The sequence below is a fragment of the Syngnathus acus genome, chromosome 14 (genome assembly GCF_901709675.1).
Source record: "Syngnathus acus chromosome 14, fSynAcu1.2, whole genome shotgun sequence".
In the NCBI taxonomy this organism is placed as follows: domain Eukaryota; kingdom Metazoa; phylum Chordata; class Actinopteri; order Syngnathiformes; family Syngnathidae; genus Syngnathus; species Syngnathus acus.
In genome coordinates this window covers 8,992,879-9,012,095 of record NC_051099.1, presented here as the reverse complement: position 1 = coordinate 9,012,095, position 19,217 = coordinate 8,992,879, and the positions used below count along the sequence as shown (strand labels likewise).

The following is a 19,217-nucleotide window of genomic DNA, read 5'->3' as shown; positions in this document are numbered from 1 at the left end:
ACATACACACAAACAGACCCAGTGTCATTTTGGACATTGGTGCTGTCAAAGAGGACATAGGGGAAATGAGAGTTCCAATCATTTAATGCACTTATTGTGTGTCCCTCGTCACTGGAAGCGCTCCAGAAAGTTCTGGTAACTTTGCTTGTGAGCGGAGGCGGCCGGGACAAAATGTCCGCCGGTGTGCGTGAGCACGTACGGCTCTCGGAAGACGGAGAGGAGATCCCGGCTCATGTCGGCGGGTATCACACCGTCCTCCAGGCCGAACACGTGCATTGACGGCATCTGGAGCGGGCTGGAGTAGAACCTGAGGAATGGGCGCAGACAGAGTGCGACATTGTTTAGGCCACAACTCTCGCCAGCCCCTGCCTGCAAACGTTTTGCCAGCCTGACCCGAGGTGTTGCGCGCAGGCGCTGCGGAAGGCGGCCACCAGGATGGCGAAGCGAAACGCGAAGTCCGGCTCGGCGTTGGACTCCTGCAGCGCACACAGCATGGCCACCAGAGCGGCGCCTTGGCTGAAGCCCAGCACACCGTCGAACGGTCCGTCCCGCCGCACCGCCTGTCTCAGCGCCGCCACGCTCTCGTCCAGGCCTGCGCCCCGTTCACAAGGCTGCTGGGCGCTGAAAGTCCGGGCCACAGGGTCCGAGAACCACCAGCCTCGGGCGTACCGGTTCCCGTCGGTGCCGTCGCCCTCTTGAGCATGAAAGTAGACATGTTGTTTTGAGAGAGAAAAAAATCACACCAACAATTAAAAAGCATATCAAAGGATTTCTTAGCAGGAATTTCAATTAGGCTGAGAAACCATTCTCAGACCACTGTGCAGTGACTTTTACTGACTATAGTGTCGTCAAAAACGCTCAATTACATGGTCCCCAACTGCAGACCAACAACCATACATTGATGCCTATCAGCGAAACGATGAATTGAATACAGTGGTACCTCTACTTACGAACGCCTATACTTACAACCTTTTCGTGATTCGAACCAGAGTCTCGCTATTTTTTTGCATCTACTTACGAACCAGTTTTCGACTTCCGAAATGACCCCCCCAGCCTTGTCTCTTTTGGTCTACCATTCTGTTTGTCTCGGTGCGTTAGTGTAGTGTAGTCGGGTATGTCTCCTAAGACTATCGACAGAAACTCAAACTCATAAAGGAGCTTGGCAAATGCATGAGTATCATCGAGCTTGCAACAGAGTATGGCTGGTGTTGTGCCAAAGTTGGTATCCCCTGCTGCAGGAGTGCGCACGCACTGAGTGAAAGGCGGAAACAGTTGCCATGCAGCAGACAGTACCAGCTTATTTTCAATAAAAAACATGAACACACTTTTTGTTGTTTGTCAATTTCCATCTTTAGAAGCTTGCTAGGTTGTTTTTCTTTCCTTTCTTTCTCACACGCGTTTTGAGCAAAATACGTTCAATGACCACTCACGGAGTCGGAAAACTCATTAATTTAACCAAAAAGTAATGATGAGTACGTGAGCGTGCACATTGCCTGGACTATGTGGAAGCATACAATCATTTATTAGCCTGACTTTTTCTGTTTCTTCTCATGGGTATTTTTTTTTTAGCAAGTGTAGAAAATAACAGATATCCCCTTCCCTAAGCAATGTTAGGAGATCAAGAATAAAGTGACATTTATGTTTTTTTTATAAAAGTTTGAAAAAGCAAAAATAAAGCTGTTGTTTTGGTTTTCTGTGTGTTTTACACGTAGGGCAAAAAGTGTGACTTTTGGGATAGTCCAGCGTGCATTATTTGCTTTTACAGTGATTCCTATGGGGAACCTTGCTTATACTTACAAACGTTTCTACTTGCATACCCGATTGCGGAACTAATTAAGTTTGTTAGTAGAGGGACCACTTGTACTCCTCTTATACACTGAAGGCAATTTCACACACTGGCCAACAGAGTTGATTGCAGGGCTGAAACAATGACGGGATAGGATACTTCCCAAACACTATATTGAGATTTTTACGGTTGACTCGTGAGGTGCAACGAGTCACTGACAACTTTTCACTCATCATGGGTGAATGAGTAATACCAATTAATTCTTGACAGTCTCTTTGACTGTCTTATCGTTTTGTTGTACCATACACTATCATTATCCTTCTTCATAACGGTGATAGTTGTTAACAGGATTTCAATTCAGTTTAAGGAAAAACCTAATTTACTAAATAGTAAAGCACTCGGTCACGGAACTGACGTGTTTCGGCTGGGAAGCATAGTGCGCCAACCTGTGGCCACCGAATAAACTGCGCCTTCTGTCATCTTTGCGTCTCGTATTTACTGGAGGACTTTTGAATGCCAACATTGTGCAAAGATTGCTCTGCTGTCAAACTTAACAGAACAATACATATTCATTGGCTGGGGGGCTGTGCAAGTGTACCACCTTTTCAGTGGTAAACTTTTGTATATCCCACCGCTCACCCTCCGCGCGTCGCATGACAGTCAACCATTTGCGAAATTCTGTTCTCGCCACACTCCTATTAATACGCAAAGCCGATCAATATAACACCACTGCTTTAGTGCTTGGACCCATTCGTTATGTCTAGAACAGGGGTGGGCAAACTACGGCCCGCGGGCCACATCCGGCCCACGGGACCGTTTAATCCGGCCCGCCAACCCTGAATAAATTGTATTATTAAACATTTTCTTTGGTCATTTTGCATGCAATGACTGCGTTTCCCCAGTAGATGGGGAACCGCTCGCCTGCGCATTTACTACCGGAAGCCGTGTCAGAAAGCTCGGTGCACACTCACAAGTGCGTGTACGTACTCAGTAGTACGGACATGGCGCACTCGCGCTCTATTTGTATCAGTCCCGAATTTAGAGCGTGGGCTGTGACGACAGCATTCTTGTAATTCGCGCGCTGAGCTTTCAGATACAGTTTTACGCTAAAGCCACCCACAAACCTTCCCCTGGAATCCTTCTATTAAAATGAGTCGCCCAAGGAAAAGCAAGGTGGACACAGTGCCGAGTGTTTAAAAAAGAGTGGCCAATTTGGCTCGACGTACGCGACGTGACGTTCAGCCACATCAACATCAACCCGTCACAGATCGAGGTAAACGGACCAACACCTCGGATCTCTCCTAAGAATTGCCACAACAAATTCGACTCCAGACTATGACGCACTAGCAAAAAAGGGAGACCAACAACACTGTTCCCACTGAAAATGAAGGGGAGGCTCTCAAGTTTGTTGTAAAAAAATGCATTTTGAATATGATTTGTACACATAGCAGGGATTGAAACTAGCGACCATTCTCATTTTCAAACAATGCAGGATGCTCAAGGACATTGATGCACCACCTGTTTGCGACTAATCTTAACCTGTAAAGTTCTTAAGGCTTACTTTAAGGAAGTGTTTCCCGTTTCCTCACCTCTGTTACCAGGTGTTTGTGAGTTAAAACTCTGCTCTGATGTTCAGATACCCCTCACCGTGTTGCCGTTTTGATTACTTTATTTGGATGTATGCTTTCACCGATTCTTCAAGATGATATATTTGGTCAGAATGTTTGCCGTTTGATGTGATCTCATAAGATAAACATCTTTCATTAATCTGACCTGCAGGCACTGAAGTGATGGAGACTGTTATTCATAATAACAGTGTCGTATTTTATGAGAATCACTGATAGCAGTTTTTTAGTGGATTTCTTTTAATTTTTTTAATGCTGTTAATAAATGCATTTGTTTTCAAAAAACTTGTTTGGAATATCCATGCTTTACTACCTACTAAAGGCCAAAATCTTTTATGCAATGACCTTTACAGGTCGCTTATATTACTTCACACAAACACTACGTCCATCTGCTCCTGGTTCGGCCCTCCGGTCCAAATTTAGAACCCAGTTCGGCCCGCGAGTCAAAAAGTTTGCCCACCCCTGGTCTAGAAAGTTGATCATGTCACATGCATGATGCCCTGCTGCGAGGTTGGCGTGAAGCCTGGGAACGCGACCATGTCAAGTTGTTTCCGAGGAGCCAGTTAACATGGCCTTGTGTCTACCACACAAGGCATCAGATCAACGCGTACCCTCGCCGAGTAATAAGTTTTGGCAATATTGAAGATAATTTGTTCCAGTTGCAGTGAGTATACGATAGCACAGCAGTTAAGGCGGTGCAAAGTGAGCTGTCCTTTATTTCTTTACGTCACGGGTTCAAATCCCGCTGATGACTGTTGTATTTTTTTTTTTTAGTGTTTGCTATTTCTTGCAGCCAGTCGGAAATGTAAACGAGACGTTTCGTTCAACGTTTTAATTGAGAATTTGAACAGTTTTGCAATCAGGCAAGTTCCATGTCGCTTGTGACGAATCTGCAGTCGCGAAACACAAAAGCGAAACACAAAACTTCGCAACTCGCTTTACCCTAACAGTCGTAACGCGAGACGGGGAGCAAGATAACTTGGGAGCAAGTTGACGTGTAACACCGGCCAGCCTAACTTTGAAGTGCGATTACCTCGATTTAGCTCACCTTCGCCTTGGACCAGCAAGTGCGGCGCGTTCACGTAAACCAATTCAGCCTTATTCTTGAGGAGCTTCCTCAGGGCACCCGTCTTCTCCCGGAACGAGGCGCCGTTCTGTCGGTAGCCGTGAACGCACAACACTCGTACAGGCGCCATGCAAAGGAGGAGCCCAGAGAGCTGGCTAATTGGCTGCTGGCTGAACGTGAAAGCACTGAATCACGTGACATGAGGTTCCGCGTGGCAAAGGGGTGAAAGGTCAAGGCTGCTGCTGGTGTCCTCTTTTGCTTCTCTTTCCCGTCGCGATCATAGACAACACGCACGCATTGCGGAAGTTGAAAATACTTGACGGAACTGCAAAAAATAAAAAAGAATGCGTCAAACTTTGCAATTCCGCACGCGACCACAGGAGGGGGCTGATGGCTTGCCTCAACTTCCGTCCAAGTGTTGCGTCAAAGTTGCGTGCGGTCGCGAACCCGTCCAACATGTTGAGGAAGTGCGTCGGGCGCGCGTAGGGCGGCTCGCCCGATCGTCTGCGCCCGGGGGACGGAACCCTTGGCCCGGTTCGTGGCGGCTTGGCGACACTGACTCAGCGCCGTGGCCAAGCGCCCCTCCGCCTCTCCCAAAGTGAGACAAATGCTTGCCGACTGCAGGACAAAGTCGGACCCGTCCTGCTGACTTTTGGACCTCATGCCCCGACACAATTTTTTTTTTGCGGGATTTGACACTCTTCTGGCGTCGTTGCGGATTTTAACTGTGGCTCGGAATCGTCGTCGGATCGGAACCTGGTCGTCGAGTTCTATCTTTTTTAAAGGAGGGGGGGATGCGGTAGAGGAAGGGCTGCGTCCCCATTCGGACTGGCGCTCAAGCGGCGGCTCTCAGTGAGCGAGGCCTGCAGGTCGGGCTTTTAGCGGGCTCGAGTAGAGCCCTCGGTCGCCTGGGAGGCTGCGCGGATCGGCTCTGATCGCCGCCCCCTGTTGGCGCCAGGCGCGATGGAGCGGATGGAAGTAGACCAGTGCGCAGGCGCAGCTGCCGGGGGTCTACGCAGGTCCATCAGCGCCCCCATGATTACAAGTGTCAGGTTAGTGGTACTGCAGGCTGTAATGAACCCATTGCTATGTAAATTAGAAATTGCTGTATGAATCAGAAAAGGATAAGTCCGTGAACATTCCCGTTGTTTTTTTAAAGACATGTAGTCGTGTGGACTTGAGGCGGGTCTCGGTACTCCTTCAAGATGTCATTTCAGCAATAACAAGTGAACAGTCTCTTTACTTTGTAGCAGCTGGCGTTAACTCCAACATTAGCGCTTAAGGTCACTTTGCATGTTGCCAATACCAGTGTTTGCGTCCATCAGTGAACGGATGGCGGCTTCCAGTCCTGTGTTCTCGCTGCGACAAAGGCGAGTTTCTGTCAACTGCAGCTGTCCGTCACAGGTCAGTTTTTCCATTGCACACTGGGGCTGGGCCAATCATTTCAGATTATTAGGATTTTTTTTACCTATTCAGGGGCTTCATGGTAGAAAATGCATCTTTGCTGAGGGGCACTTTGATGCTATAGCTCACAACATTTCTGACCACTCTCTTCAAAAAAGTTTGTTTGGTATTAGGAGAAATGACATGAATCCTGAATGGTGGAAGAACCCAAAAAGCAAAATTTGCTCGGACTGGCTTGTGCACTATTTGACTTATGTGACTGCAGGCTTTCATTTTGTGTGCGTCCGTCCGCCACCAGCAAACAGGACGTTTGTCAGAGTCAGAGTCAGCTTTATTGTCAATTCCTTCATGCTAAGACACACAAAGAAACCGAAATACCGTTCCCCCTATCCCACGGTGACGAGACACAGTACACGATTAACACACAAGTAAAACAACGGGGAGAGAGTTCAGGACCTCAACAGCCTGGAGATCACAAACTTCGCCAGTGGCGAGCAGTGCTGGCATCCCACAACAGAGTCCCGGCACCATTCGTCACGGATGTAGACAGTCTACCTCCTCGCGATGTTCCCCCTCGTACAATGGCCCGGTCCGCCCGATAGCACGCCATCCGCTCCAGATGCACAGCAGCTACGCACTGTCCGGTCCGCAGAACTCAGCAGGCATGTCGATGTCCAGCGATCGAACGTTCGCCAGAAGAATGGAAGGCACGGCCGGGCGAGCTAGGTTGGCCGCCAGCCAGGCCCGGACGCCCAACCGGGGGAGGAATAGCAGGCGAGTCCGGCGACGCTCCAGGACGGAGCAGACCGAGCGCCTTTAATGTCCCCGCTTCAAAGTCCAGATCGCCACAAAACTCGCTTTCGCCGATGTCGAGCAGAACCAGCCCGCCGCACTTGTAGCACAACCCGGTACGACGAGACGAACACACAAAACTGGCGGACAAACCCACATTAAACGACAAAACAAAACACCGTTCGGGACAGAGAGAGGCCGCTGCGTGTGCACGCGCCGCCATCTTACTTCCATACTTTGTGCGCAGGAGGACAACATGGAGGCATTACTCCAAGGGACCCCATCTCACAGACTCAGGTGGCCACACCCCAGACGGCTCCACCCATTTGCGGCCACTCACGTTCACACTTGCCGTTTGCCTTCCAGAGTTCCCCGTCAGTTTCCGGCTCCGTCTGACAGCCATTGGCAACAGCAGCCGCCGGCTGAGGTGGCGTTTGCCTTTGCGGCGGTGCGGCGTATCGACGCCGGCACTCACGTTTGTGTTTGTGTCATCTTCAGTGGTTCGGCTGCCAGGAAAGCGGCGTGACGCCAAACTCCTCGCCGAGTCCCTCTAGGAGGTCAGCCTACGATGGCTCACTCAGCTGCTCCCGACCTCTCTCGCTCTCTTCCTACCTTGAATTTTGCAAACGTTCTTTATTCCACTTGACTGTGTAACTCGCTGCCTCTCTGTGTGTTGTCTCCCAACTTGTCCAGCAGAGCCGGGGGCGGAGCCAGCATCAGATGGCCCGCCTTAACGCCGCTCAAACGAAAAGGTTTGGATGTTTTCAGTCCACCCCGACTTTTTGACATAATGCTACCTTGATTCAGGAGTGCTCTAACCCACAAATTGTAGTTTTCGTCATCAAGATGGACCACTTGGGAGGGAGAGCGACTGTCTGACTGGCAAATTTGTTTTGACTTGAATTTAATCAGCCGCCTGAAACAAGTGGACATTCGGGTTTCTTTGCTACGCGCGGCCACGCTGACCAACTCCAGCTCGTGATGTCACTCCTGACGCTACGCCCCTTAAACACAGAGACCCAAAACTCCAGCCGTTGTTGAGACTTTTGGCAGGGACTTAATTTGGCTATCACATCGGCTGAAAACTATTTTGATCATCCTTTTGAGACCTCATGTAACGTAAAATTGTCCAAATTCTCAGAATTTGAGCCTCTGAACGGTCAATGCTCAATGTGTCATCCTTTGTGAAACCAGACCGATTATCTTTTGACTTTTCAAAATGATCAAAGGGGCGCACGTCCGCCTCATAGGAGGGTGCAGGTGCGATTCCACCTCCGGCCCACCCTGTGTGGTGTTTGCATGTTCTCCCCGTGCCCGCGTGGGTTTTCTCCGGGCACTCCGGTTTCCTCCCAGATCCCAAGAACATGCATGGTAGGCCGATTGAGCACTCCAAATTGCCCCTAGGTGTGAGTACGAGTGCGGATAGTTGTTCGTCTCTGTGTGCCCTGCGATTGGCTGAACCGATTCAGGGTGTCACCCGCCTACTGCCCGATGACTGCTGGGATACGCTCCAGCATGCCCATGGGGACAAGCGGTATAGAAAATGGATGGATGGAAAATGATCCTATTTGTAAGCAGCTGCTTCTACTTTGGAAACATTGCTTGACAATCGATTGGATATAAGAGCGGGCGGGGTTACGAGCTTGCTCGCGACGCCACTCCTGAGTCAAGGTAGGACTGCATTGATGTCAACGCGGGTCGTCAATGTCCTCTCTCTATGTCGTCTCTCAGGAGGGGCAGAGTCAGACGGTCCCCCCAAGAAACTTTTTGTGACTGGAGTGTTAGACCCCGCCCACCACAGCAGATATGCACTCAGGTGATACCCAATCACAAGACGATTCCTCGCTTTGTTTGGTTTCGTGCGTTGCCATGTTAGATGCTAACGTTTGCTAATGGTTTGTTAGCCCGAATGCCGGAAGTAACATTGCAAGCTACTTCCGGCAGGCTACGAGTTGGTGCTAACACCTAAAGGTAAATTTGGTTTTGCTAGTGGTAACATTGCAAGCCAATACCAAAGGCTAATGTCAAAAAGCCAACGCTGGCGATTTAAGTGATTAAAATGAGTTCAGTGTGTTTACAGCGCACATAAAACTCTTCAAAACATGTTTTGTCGCCTCACGGATTTTTATCGATTGGATTTTCATGATCTAGATTCTAGAACATGCCCTCCCCCACAATAAACAGGCTTTCAAGTGAACGTTCACTACTATTGCTCCTCGCTTTGTCTTTACCCGCAGCGCCTCGGCTGCAGACTCCGCCGCCAGTGGAGGTCCTCAGTTATCCCCACCCAATTTCACCGCCCACTCGAAACGTTGAGTCCACCCTCACCGCCACGCAAGTCCCACTGCGGTGACGACGAGGTCCAGTTAGGTGGGCGGACTGAGCCAATTTGGGAGCGCCTTCGGGCTCAGTCGCCATCTTGAGTCGGATTCCAAATTCTGTGAATTTTTCCAGTTTGGAATGTTTCCAAAGCACCCCAGTTTCCCTTTCCACCACAAATCGTGACCAGGAGGTCCGATTTTTGTATGCTGCAACCTGATTGCTTGACAATGGCCTGGTCGCAGCGGGAGTGGCGGCATTTTGATTTTGGGGTTTCCCACGAGAGTGTTACTGTGGACAGCAACGGTTCTCAAACTTTATGGGACCAGGAACATTTATGGGCTGATTTTGTTTTCACCAATTCACCAAACATAACTTTTTTGTGTACCTCCCACTACCCACCCCAAAAAACAAGTCATTGTTTTTAAGAGCAAAGTAAAGTTGGGCTAAGAGTTTAAAATTGTCTCCTTTCACGTTGGTTTACAGCAGTGGTTCCCAAAGTGGGCGGTACCGCCCCCCTGGAAGAAAGGGGCGGTAGGGGGGCGGTAGGGGGGCGGCAGTCGATTTGTACACAACACGCCGCTCTGGCCCAGTCAGATCCGACAGCATAGACTACAAAAGCAAAAGCTCAGGTTTGTAATTTCAAGCTTGTAATGTTCAGAATTTTATCTTATAATAAAAACCGCATTCTGGCGGTCAACATCATCTTGAGTTCAAGTCAACATGAAATTGGGGACTCGCCAGAACGCGCGTGTTGAGCTGGTTAGGGCAGTGGTCCCCAACCACCGGGCCGCGGACCGGTACCGGGCCGCCAAGCCGCACAAAATTTTTTTTTTTATCGACGATCAATTAATTCAGGTCAAGACACTCGTCCCGGTCACGTGACATGTTTCCCCAGTCGAGCCCGCAAAGCTAATATGTGGCGACAGGCTAACTAACCAGGCAGTGAAGCATTCAAAACTGCTTCAACACATGGAGACCAAGCATCCTGCAATAAAAGACAAACCTTAAATCACTTCGGGTGTCATTGTCTCCGATTACGTCTAGATGGGACCGGCTCGTTTCTGAGAAACAAACTCAGTGCTCCCACTAATTCAACGTAATGGTAATGATATTATAAATTTATTATTTATTTATTTATATAAATGTATTATTTATTTATATAAATGCCTGTCCTTGGGGGGGGGGGGGGGGCGCTAGGAATTCACTGGAGAGCCAAAGGGGGCGCCAGCCTGCAAAAGTTTGGGAACCACTGGTTTACAGTTAGACTCTCTTCCGCCTGCGAGTTTCTCAAGCCAAAGACGCTGGAGCCAAAAGCCAGCAGGAGCCCACCCCCACCCCGGATTTCAGTTGGTTCGCGGCCGGCTTCGAAGCAACGTTTGCCGTTCGCACGCGAATGTTGGAGGACGCAAGACAAGTTTGTGTAAATAGAAACTGACTTGATGAAGGCGACGCACAAAGAGAAGAGAATTGTCTGTGAGGAATAAAATAATTTTATGCAACTCAAAGTTTGGATCATTTTGTGTTTTTCACATGGACACTTTTACCCAAACGGACGGTCGCTCAATGTCTGCTGAAAGGATTGTTGTGCGTGCGCTCATGTCAAAACAGGCGGAGTGAAAAGTGACAATTTGGAAAGCTACTTGAGCCTTACGTGGTAGTCGCCAAGGTGGTCAGGTTTGAAGATACTAGGGGCAAAGCGAGTAGAAATGCTGACTTGAAATTTTTGTCATTGTGATTCAGGGACTTTCCCTCCTTCCTTCGAACTAAAGGTCAGCTCAGAACCTGCAGGTGGCGCCGGTCAGCGAGAGAGCATCGGGAGGTCTCCGGGGTTGATGATGAGACTGGAGTCCAGGTTGAGATTTTCTGGGGAGAAGCACAAAAAATGCACGTTGAGCCACCAAAGCCGAGTCTGCTCTGTTTCTATGACGCCAATGGAAAAAACAACAACCAAATGACTTTTGTTCCATCAGTACAAGTGTGTCTGACTTCATAACACCAAGTCGGGTTGTTGTGATGCGTCTAGTGCAGTGGTCCCCAACCTTTTTTGCACCACGGACCGGTTACGTGTCAGAAATATTTTCGCGGACCGGCCTTTATATAATTAAATATATTTATATATTTATTATTTAAATATTTATATATATAAATAGGATGAAATAAAATGATACGACTGGCATAAAAACAAATATAAACCACATAAAAATAAAATGTTGAATTAGTGGGCGCACCGAGCTCTTTTCTCAGAAATGAGCCGTTCCCATCTAGGCGTAATCGGAGACAATGACACCCGAAGTGGTTAAGGTTTGTCTTTAAATGCAGGATGCTTGGTCTCCATGTGCCGAAGCAGGTTTGAAGGCTTCATTGCCTCGTTAGCTAGCCTTTCGCCACATATGCGGAGTGCACTTGGCGCGTCAGAGTCACCTGTGGCGATAAATCCATATTTTAAGTAGGACTCCAGAAATGTTCTTTTAAATGCAGCTTTCCTTTTCTGAGAAGTCGTAGCCTCTTCTTCTTCAGTGTCCTCATTGGACGTTTTTCCCTTTCCGAAGAAGCTTTCCAAACTTCTCTGTTTCTTGCTCATTTTTGCTTGCCTCGCGGGCTTGACTGTGGTGACATGTCACGTGACCGAGACGAGCGCCCTGTGTCAAGAGTCCTTATTTTTCAGATGCACCGACAGATGTAATTGGGAGAGATTCGCCAAATTTTTTATATTTTTCAAAATAAATTCTTACTCATTTTTGCTAGCTTTGCGGGCTCGACTGGGGAAACATGTCACGTGACCGGGACGAGCGTCTTAACATGAATGAATTGATCGTCAATGAAAAAAAAAAAAAAAAAAAAAGTTTTTTTTCTTTTCTTTTTTTCCTGTGCGGCTCCGCGGCCCGGTACCAAGTGACCCACGGACCGGTACCGGTCCGCGGCCCGGTGGTTGGGGACCACTGGTCTAGTGTGTTGGTGGAGTGCCCAGTGCATGTCACTTCTCACTGTCAACCCTCACCGCTGGCTAGCAGTATGCGAACGGGAGAGCCGAGTGCGTAAGTCTCTCCCTGCCAGTACATAGCCTCTCTAACAGCAAGCCCTATGTAGTGCCTCCACGCGGCGACACATGGTAACTGGGTACAACACGGACCCAGGCTAAACTACAAGGGACTCGGAGGAGGTTTGGCCCCTAGACGTGCGGCACGCAGGCCCACCGGTGTGTGGACACGCCCTGGTGCCCACGAACCAGCCCCCAACTATGGGTTAAATAGTACCACTGCCCAGTGGGCTCCTCGGGAGAGGAATGGGCTAAGGGAGTCAACCCCGACAGAAAATCAATTTCCCCTTGGGTTGGTGTCAGGAAGGGCATCCGGCTGTAAAAAGTTTTGCTCCAAGAATTCTCAGTATGGCTAGACCAGGGGTGGGCAAACTACGGCCCGCGGGCCACATCCGGCCCACGGGACCGTTTAATCCGGCCCGCCAACCCTGAATTAATTGTATTATTAAACTTTTTTTTTTTTGTCATTTTGCCTGCAATGACTGCGTTTCCCCAGTAGATGGGGAACCGCTCGCCTGCGCATTTACTACCGGAAGCCGTGTCAGAAAGCTCGGTGCACACTCACAAGTGCGTGTACGTACGTACTCAGTAGTACGGACATGGCGCACTCGCGCTCTCTTTGTATCAGTCCCGAATTTAGAGCGTGGGCTGTGACGACAGCATTCTTGTAATTCGCTCGCTGAGCTTTCAGATACAGTTTTACGCTAAAGCCACCCACAAACCTTCCCCTGGAATCCTTCCATTAAAATGAGTGGCCCGAAGAAAAGAAGTGAGTGCCGAATGTTAAAAGAGTGGCCAATTTGGCTCGACGTACGCGACGTGACGTTCAGCCACATCAACCCGTCACAGATCGAGGTAAACGGATCTCTCCTAAGAATTGCCACAACAAATTTTACTCCAGACTATGATGCACTAGCAAAAAAGGGAGACCAACAACACTGTTCCCACTGAAAATGAAGGGGAGGCTCCCAAGTTTGTTGTAAAAAAATGCATTTTGAATATGATTTGTACACATAGCAGGGATTGAAACTAGCGACCATTCTCATTTTCAAACAATGCAGGATGCTCAAGGACATTGATGCACCACCTTTTTGCGACTAATCTTAACCTGTAAAGTTCTTAAGGCTTACTTTAAGGAAGTGTTTCCCGTTTCCTCACCTCTGTTACCAGGTGTTTGTGAGTTAAAACTGCTCTGATTTTCAGATACCCCTCACCGTGTTGCCGTTTTGATTACTTTATTTGGATGTATGCTTTCACCGATTCTTCAAGATGATATATTTGGTCAGAATGTTTGCTGTTTGATGTGATCTCATAAGATAAACATTTTTCATTAATCTGACCTGCAGGCACTGAAGTGATGGAGACTGTTATTCATAATAATAGTGTCGTATTTTATGAGAATCACTGATAGCAGTTTTTTAGTGATTTTTTTTTTTTTTAAATGCTGTTAATAAATGCATTTGTTTTCAAAAAACTTGTTTGGAATATCCATGCTTTACTACCTACTAAAGGCCAAAATCTTTTATGCAATGACCTTTACAGGTCGCTTATATTACTTCACACAAACACTACGTCCATCTGCTCCTGGTTCGGCCCTCCGGTCCAAATTTAGAACCCAGTTCGGCCCGCGAGTCAAAAAGTTTGCCCACCCCTGGGCTAGACAAAGACAGGAGAGGCGGGGTACAGCCTTAAGTACTCCGTGGGCATTTTCATCAGCCTACGACAAAAAGAATGATGGAAAAGGAGGCCAAACCGCAGGTAGATTATATGACTGCCCTCAGCCCGATGGACTGCGGGGAGGCCTGAACCGGAACAGAGAGGGGCAGGAGGCACGTGTTAGGGTGGCTACATGGAACATCGGCAGCATGTCACACCGATCGGGGGAGGTGGTTGAGGCTCTACACAGGGGAAGGGTGGATGTCTGCTGTGTCCAGGAGTCGAGATGGAAGGGTGGAAGTGCAAGGATGCTGGGTGCAATCGGCAGAAGGTACAAGTTCTTCTGGCAAGGCTGCAACGAAGGGACTGGTGGTGTTGGAGTACTTATTGCTGAAAAGTGGATAGATCAAGTGCTAAGCATTAGCAGGGTAAATGAGCGGATCATCGTTGTGAAGTTGATCGTTGGGAAGCGTCTGACAAACGTAATTTCAATCTATGCCCCTCAAGTTGGCAGAAGTCAGGACGAGAAGGATGCGTTATGGGACAAGGCCATCATGGTGCTGTCAGGGATCCCCCAGAATGAGGTTATAATTCTGGGAGGTGATCTGAATGGACACGTGGGGAGGGAGTCAGATGGCTTTGAGGGGGTACATGGGGGACAGGGGTACGGCATGCGGAACGCAGAGGGAGAGAGGATCCTGGAGTTCGGCGACGCACTGGAGCTGGTACTGTGCAACACGCTTTTCAAGAAGGACGAAGCCAAATTAGTAACATACAGTTCGGGTGGCTGCAAGAGCACAATAGATTACATCATGGTCAGAAAGGAGGACCGCGTCCTGGTCAGGGATGCCAAGGCAATCCCCGGAGAAGAGTGTGTGTCTCAGCATCGCCTAGTCATCGGAGACCTAACTCTGCGGATCAAGAAGGTGGGGGCTAAGAAGCATCCTCCCAAGTTGAAGGTGTGGAAGCTACATAGCGGAGGGAATAAAAACGAGTTTAGGGAGAAGATTGAGCATATAGTAGAAGAAGTGGAGGAGATGATGGAGTCGGGTGGTGTGGATGGCAAGTGGCAGGCAATGAAGAAGGCTCTGCTTAAAGCCACAGAGGAGGTGTGCGGATGGTCAAAGGGTAAAGCAAGACAAAGAGAGACATGGTGGTGGAATGACAGCGTCGAAAGAGCGGTGAATGAGAAGAGGAGGTGCCATAAAGTATGGAAGAAATCTAAAAGGGAGGCAGACCGAGTGCGGTATGTAGAGGCAAGGAGGGCGTCACGGACAGCAGTGTGGGAGGCCCAAGAGACCAAGAGGAAAGAATTTGCAAGTGAATTGGAGAGTGAAAGAGGACAAAAGAGCTTCTTCAAGATAGCGAAGCAAATGGTTAAGGAGAGGCGTGATGTGACCGGTGCAAACTGTGTGAAGGATGAGGATGGCAACATCGTGACAGACAACAGAGGAGTGAAGGAAGTATGGCGAAGGTACATGGAGAAGCTGCTGAATGTGGAGAATGACTGGGATGGTGAGGCGGGATGCGACGAAGTGGTGGGTGAATGTGGCCCGATCACACGGACAGAAGTGGGAAAAGCCATGAAGGCCATGAAGGATGGAAAGGCAGCTGGACCATCTGGAGTGGTGGCAGAGATGCTAAAGGCAGCGGGAGACGTCGGTGTGCAGTGGATGACCGACCTGTGTAACAGTGTCATCACTGAGGGGCACATTCCGGAGGACTGGACAAGAAGCGTCCTGGTGCCTCTATTCAAAGGGAAGGGGCACCCACTCGCATGCGGGTCATACAGGGCCATAAAGCTGCTGGAGCATGGAAGGTAGTTATTAGAGAGGGTGTTGGAAAAGAGGGTGAGGACACGGGTAAAGGTGGACGAGATGCAGTATGGCTTCATGCCTGGTAAAGGTACAACAGACGCAATTTTTGTCATCCGACAGATGCAAGAGAAACACCAGGAGAAGAGGAAGAGGTTGTACTTCGCTTTTGTCGACCTGGAAAAAGCGTTCGACAGGGTGCCAAGGGAGGTGGTGAGGTGGGCCCTAAGGAAGTCGGGTGTGGAAGAGGGACTGGTAAAGGCTGTGATGGCTCTCTACTGCAGAGCCTGCACAACTGTTAGAACAGGAGTTGGCGACAGTAATGGGTTTGAAGAAAGGGTAGGGGTGCACCAGGGATCAGTGCTCAGCCCATTACTGTTTGCTATCGTGATGGATGTGGTATCGACGGAAGTGAGGGGTGGACTACCATGGGAGCTGCTCTACGCGGATGACCTGGTATTGATGGCTCACAGCCGAGAAGACCTAGCTAGGAAGCTAGCGGCCTGGAAGACATGCCTGGAAGTGAAAGGAATGAAGGTGAATGCGGCAAAATCAAAGGTCATGGTCGGTGGTGCTGGCCTGGGAGTGATATCGCAGTCAGGAGCATGGCCATGTGGAGTTTGCGGGAAGGGAGTGCAAGCTAACTCTATCCGGTGCAAGGGTTGCCAGAGATGGGTACACCGAAGATGCAGCGGAGTGAAAGGCAGCCTACTAGCTGCAAGTGAGACCTTCCAATGCAAGCGGTGTAGGGGAGAAGTCGCCCAAGCAGACCCAGCTGAGCAAGAGGGGCTCGTGGTAGATGGGGAGATGTACGAGGTGGTGGACAGCTTCTGCTACCTTGGAGACATGCTTAACGCTGATGGGGGGGTGGACCTAGCAGTGACCACAAGGGTGAGAAGCGGGTGGAAGAAATTCAGGGAACTCATGCCCTTCTTAACATCTAAGGCCCCATCCCTGAAAATGAGAGGCCAAGTGTACTCAGCCTGTGTCAGAAGTAGTATGACGTACGGAAGTGAGGCATGGGCCCTGAAAACAGAACATGAAGACAAACTAAACAGAGCAGAAATGAGGATGATCAGATGGATGTGTGGTGTGTCAATGAGGGAGGAAAAGACCAGTGCAGAGCTGAGACAGAAGATGGGAGTGGAGGCCATAGTGGATGTGGTGAGGAGAGGCAGACTGCGATGGTACGGACATGTAGTGAGGAAGGACGAGAACGACTGGGTGAAGAAAGTTATGTCGTATAACGTAGAGGGAACAAGACCCAGTGGCCGACCTAAAAAGACCTGGCAGATGACCGTGGCAGCCGACATGAAGGCAGTCGGCATCAACCACGAGATGGCCATGGACCGTTCCCGGTGGAAGAAGGCCATATCGAGAACCCAGTCCAACCCAGCGGCGCCTGGAAAGCGGACTTTAAACCGATGATGATGAGTACAAGCAGGACTCAAACAGACGGCTATCTGTTTTGGAAGGAGGCTTCGACAAAGTGTCTTTGTGATGCATTTCAAGGGTAGGCTGAAGCCTACCTTGGTCGAAATTGAGCTTCTTGCCGAGTCCATCCATGTCCACCAAGTCGCTGTTGACGTCTGAGTCGTTGAGGGCGCTCAGCGTCACGTCTGATGACAGGGAAAAAAGTTGAGTGCTAGCAAAACAGCAAGAGCTTTTGCAATCTTTGCCCAAAAGGAGCAAATGACAGCATTTCCTTGACAATTGTGCCCCAAACTCAACATTTTGATTTGGACACAAATGAACTCTGCAAATTTCAAGTTTCTGATTCGGACAATTGCGAAATGCAGCAATTTGTTGGAAAAAAACAAAAAAGTCAGGCATTTTTGGGGATGAGAGGCGTACCTGCTGTTTTCTGCTTCTTGATGGGCGGGGCCAGGGAGGTGGCACTTTGCATTCCTGTCGCCACGACGACCTGCGGGGAGGATGCGGGCACAGCGGTGGGCAGAGCAGGGGGGGCGGCCGCCTTCTTGACGCTCTTCTTGGGCGAATCGACGGCGAGGGGTACCCTGCTGTCCTCGTACAACTTCCTCTTGACCGTGCTCTTGATCTGCGCGCTGCCGTCGCACAAAAATTCATCTCATCAAAATGTCCTTTTTTGAAAACAAAAAGGAGCATCTCTTCTGTTGATTCCACTGCATGTTTTGGTATACAAATATCGACTCATTGGTGCATTGACACAGGCGTACCATGTTAATAAATGCTAACATTAATTTTAGCTTTGTAAGTCACAGCGTCCCATCACAGTTGAGCAATTAATAGTCCATGTGGCTAAGCAGTACCTGACTGGGACCACTTTTTTTTTAGGACATCAACAGATTAAAAAGGTGTGGAAGCATGTTTTGCTATAAAGTCTGGAAGGCATCTGCATCGGCCTGGCCAATGGACTCGACTGCGACGGCATTGAGCACACATACACGGTGCGATCTTTAATCACGCTGCTGATGCTGTTGAGATCATCCCCAAATCGCCGCACGGCCACCCGCAGCATCTCGATCTCCGTCTCTGTCCATTTGGCCCTGAACACAGGCGGCATTAAATTCAACTGGTTTTAGCTTAACGTAGCATAGCGCCAGCAGCTGGGCTTACCCCGCGGGGCTGCTGTCGGACACCGGGTGCAGCTGCATGGTCAGCTCGCCCAGTTTGCTGAAAGCGGCGCCCGCCGCCGAGAAGATCTCGCCTACCTGCACCACAATTATACAACAATCACGCAAAGGCATCATTTGGAAAGCACAGGGAGGAGAAAAGCCACATCTCACTGACCGTTGTGCAACTTTATCACAGATTGTGTTGCCCGTGAAACATTATGTAAACAATAGTGATGCAAATGCAACTTTTTGTCAACAACTTTGGTGTGAATTTTGCCAAATGTTGCAAAATGAGCGCAGTTAATTTGGAACATTTGTTGACAATTTAGTGAATGCAGCATTGTTTAGGAACACTTATGATGGTAATGCATCTCGTTAACAGCTACGTTGTGAATGAAACATTTTACGAGCAATTACAATGAGAACGCAACTTTGTTGACTTTTGTCACGTCAACTCAAGTTTTTCTACATCGGGATGCAAATGCAACTTATGTGAACGAGTTTTATTATAATTACGATGCAAATGGGGCATTTTGTTGACAATCGTGATGCGAATGGACCATTTCGAAGGCTTTTGTCACCTTCCTGGTTTAGGACAAAATCTTAAGTGGCTCCCAAAAGACCGTCTTACCCTTGACAAGACACTTGTTTGCGTTTGAAAGGCACTTCCAATACGTCGGCCCACTGACGACCCCTGTTGCCCAATTGCTCATTTACCTTCGCAGAAGCAGACGTCATGTCGACCAACGGTCTGCAGCTCTTCTTTTAGCCGACCTGTCTCGGTCAATGAACAAAAAAAACACGAGCTAACGCAGCTCGCCGCTAGCTGCCAACTAGAGGACGTTAGCCGGGCTGACTCGTTGCAAGTTGGCTGGCGCTTAATTACGGCGTTTCATGGAGACGCACGTTACATTCCTGAATCGACAACGCGCCGACTAAAACTTTATTTGTCGTCGCGAAAGACCTCCATACGATTCCCGAGCAGGAAGAAACGTTAAAACAAAGGGAGGCGGCAGTCGGGACCAATTTGCAAACTCTGCACGCCATTGGATACTCATCGGAAAAGGCGGGGCTTCTTGAGCCAACGTGCTCATTGGTCGCCTTGTAGCCAATGGCCA

General features: G+C 49.1%; 3 protein-coding genes across 10 annotated transcripts; 1 reads left to right on the top strand and 2 right to left on the bottom strand.

The window, feature by feature from the left end:
* Positions 1 to 66: 66 nt before the first annotated feature.
* On the bottom strand, positions 67 to 4,777 carry ovca2 (OVCA2 serine hydrolase domain containing). Its single transcript, XM_037270323.1, has 3 exons — positions 4,460 to 4,777; positions 394 to 694; positions 67 to 307 (listed from the first exon to the last, which is right to left on the bottom strand). The coding sequence occupies exons 1-3, from the start codon at positions 4,605 to 4,607 to the stop codon at positions 109 to 111; spliced, it is 648 nt and encodes a 215-aa protein (XP_037126218.1). The 5' UTR covers positions 4,608 to 4,777; the 3' UTR covers positions 67 to 108.
* A 112-nt stretch (positions 4,778 to 4,889) lies between these two features.
* On the top strand, positions 4,890 to 10,491 carry LOC119133964. 8 transcript variants are annotated; one of them, XR_005100225.1, is made up of 9 exons: positions 4,911 to 5,529; positions 5,803 to 5,881; positions 6,921 to 6,970; positions 7,040 to 7,100; positions 7,172 to 7,230; positions 7,367 to 7,425; positions 8,405 to 8,489; positions 8,911 to 9,043; positions 10,256 to 10,491. XR_005100225.1 is itself a non-coding variant. In XM_037270338.1 (8 exons), exons 1-8 carry the CDS (start codon positions 5,441 to 5,443, stop codon positions 10,257 to 10,259), a joined length of 486 nt encoding a protein of 161 aa, XP_037126233.1. In that variant the 5' UTR covers positions 4,898 to 5,440; the 3' UTR covers positions 10,260 to 10,491. The 8 variants fall into 8 exon arrangements, 7 of the variants coding, with proteins under 7 accessions (XP_037126230.1, XP_037126232.1, XP_037126233.1 ...); XM_037270338.1 differs by lacking the exon at positions 8,911 to 9,043 and having other exon boundaries at positions 4,898 to 5,529; XM_037270333.1 differs by lacking the exon at positions 10,256 to 10,491 and having other exon boundaries at positions 4,912 to 5,529; positions 8,911 to 9,465.
* On the bottom strand, positions 10,468 to 19,214 carry LOC119133961 (chromatin complexes subunit BAP18-like). The gene is made up of 6 exons (XM_037270327.1): positions 18,817 to 19,214; positions 18,101 to 18,195; positions 17,929 to 18,030; positions 17,357 to 17,568; positions 17,032 to 17,121; positions 10,468 to 10,858 (listed from the first exon to the last, which is right to left on the bottom strand). Exons 1-6 carry the CDS (start codon positions 18,835 to 18,837, stop codon positions 10,794 to 10,796), a joined length of 585 nt encoding a protein of 194 aa, XP_037126222.1. The 5' UTR covers positions 18,838 to 19,214; the 3' UTR covers positions 10,468 to 10,793.
* Positions 19,215 to 19,217: the final 3 nt, after the last annotated feature.

Bases quoted from the DNA above. Each gene is read 5' to 3' on its own strand.
- LOC119133964 (XM_037270335.1), top strand. From the start codon at position 5,441: ATGGAGCGGATGGAAGTAGACCAGTGCGCAGGCGCAGCTGCCGGGGGT. The intron at 7,101-7,171 runs GTGGCGTTTGCC...TGTCATCTTCAG, and splicing joins AACAGCAGCCGCCGGCTGAG to TGGTTCGGCTGCCAGGAAAG. The intron at 7,426-10,255 runs GTTTGGATGTTT...ACTGGTTTACAG, and splicing joins AACGCCGCTCAAACGAAAAG to TTAGACTCTCTTCCGCCTGC.
- ovca2 (XM_037270323.1), bottom strand. From the start codon at position 4,607: ATGGCGCCTGTACGAGTGTTGTGCGTTCACGGCTACCGACAGAACGGC. The intron at 695-4,459 runs GTGAGCTAAATC...TTCATGCTCAAG, and splicing joins CTTGCTGGTCCAAGGCGAAG to AGGGCGACGGCACCGACGGG. The intron at 308-393 runs GTCAGGCTGGCA...CCCATTCCTCAG, and splicing joins GCCTGCGCGCAACACCTCGG to GTTCTACTCCAGCCCGCTCC.
- LOC119133961 (XM_037270327.1), bottom strand. From the start codon at position 18,837: ATGACGTCTGCTTCTGCGAAG. The intron at 18,196-18,816 runs GTAAATGAGCAA...ATTGTGGTGCAG, and splicing joins TGACGTCTGCTTCTGCGAAG to GTAGGCGAGATCTTCTCGGC. The intron at 17,569-17,928 runs GTATGTGTGCTC...GTGCGACGGCAG, and splicing joins GTGATTAAAGATCGCACCGT to CGCGCAGATCAAGAGCACGG.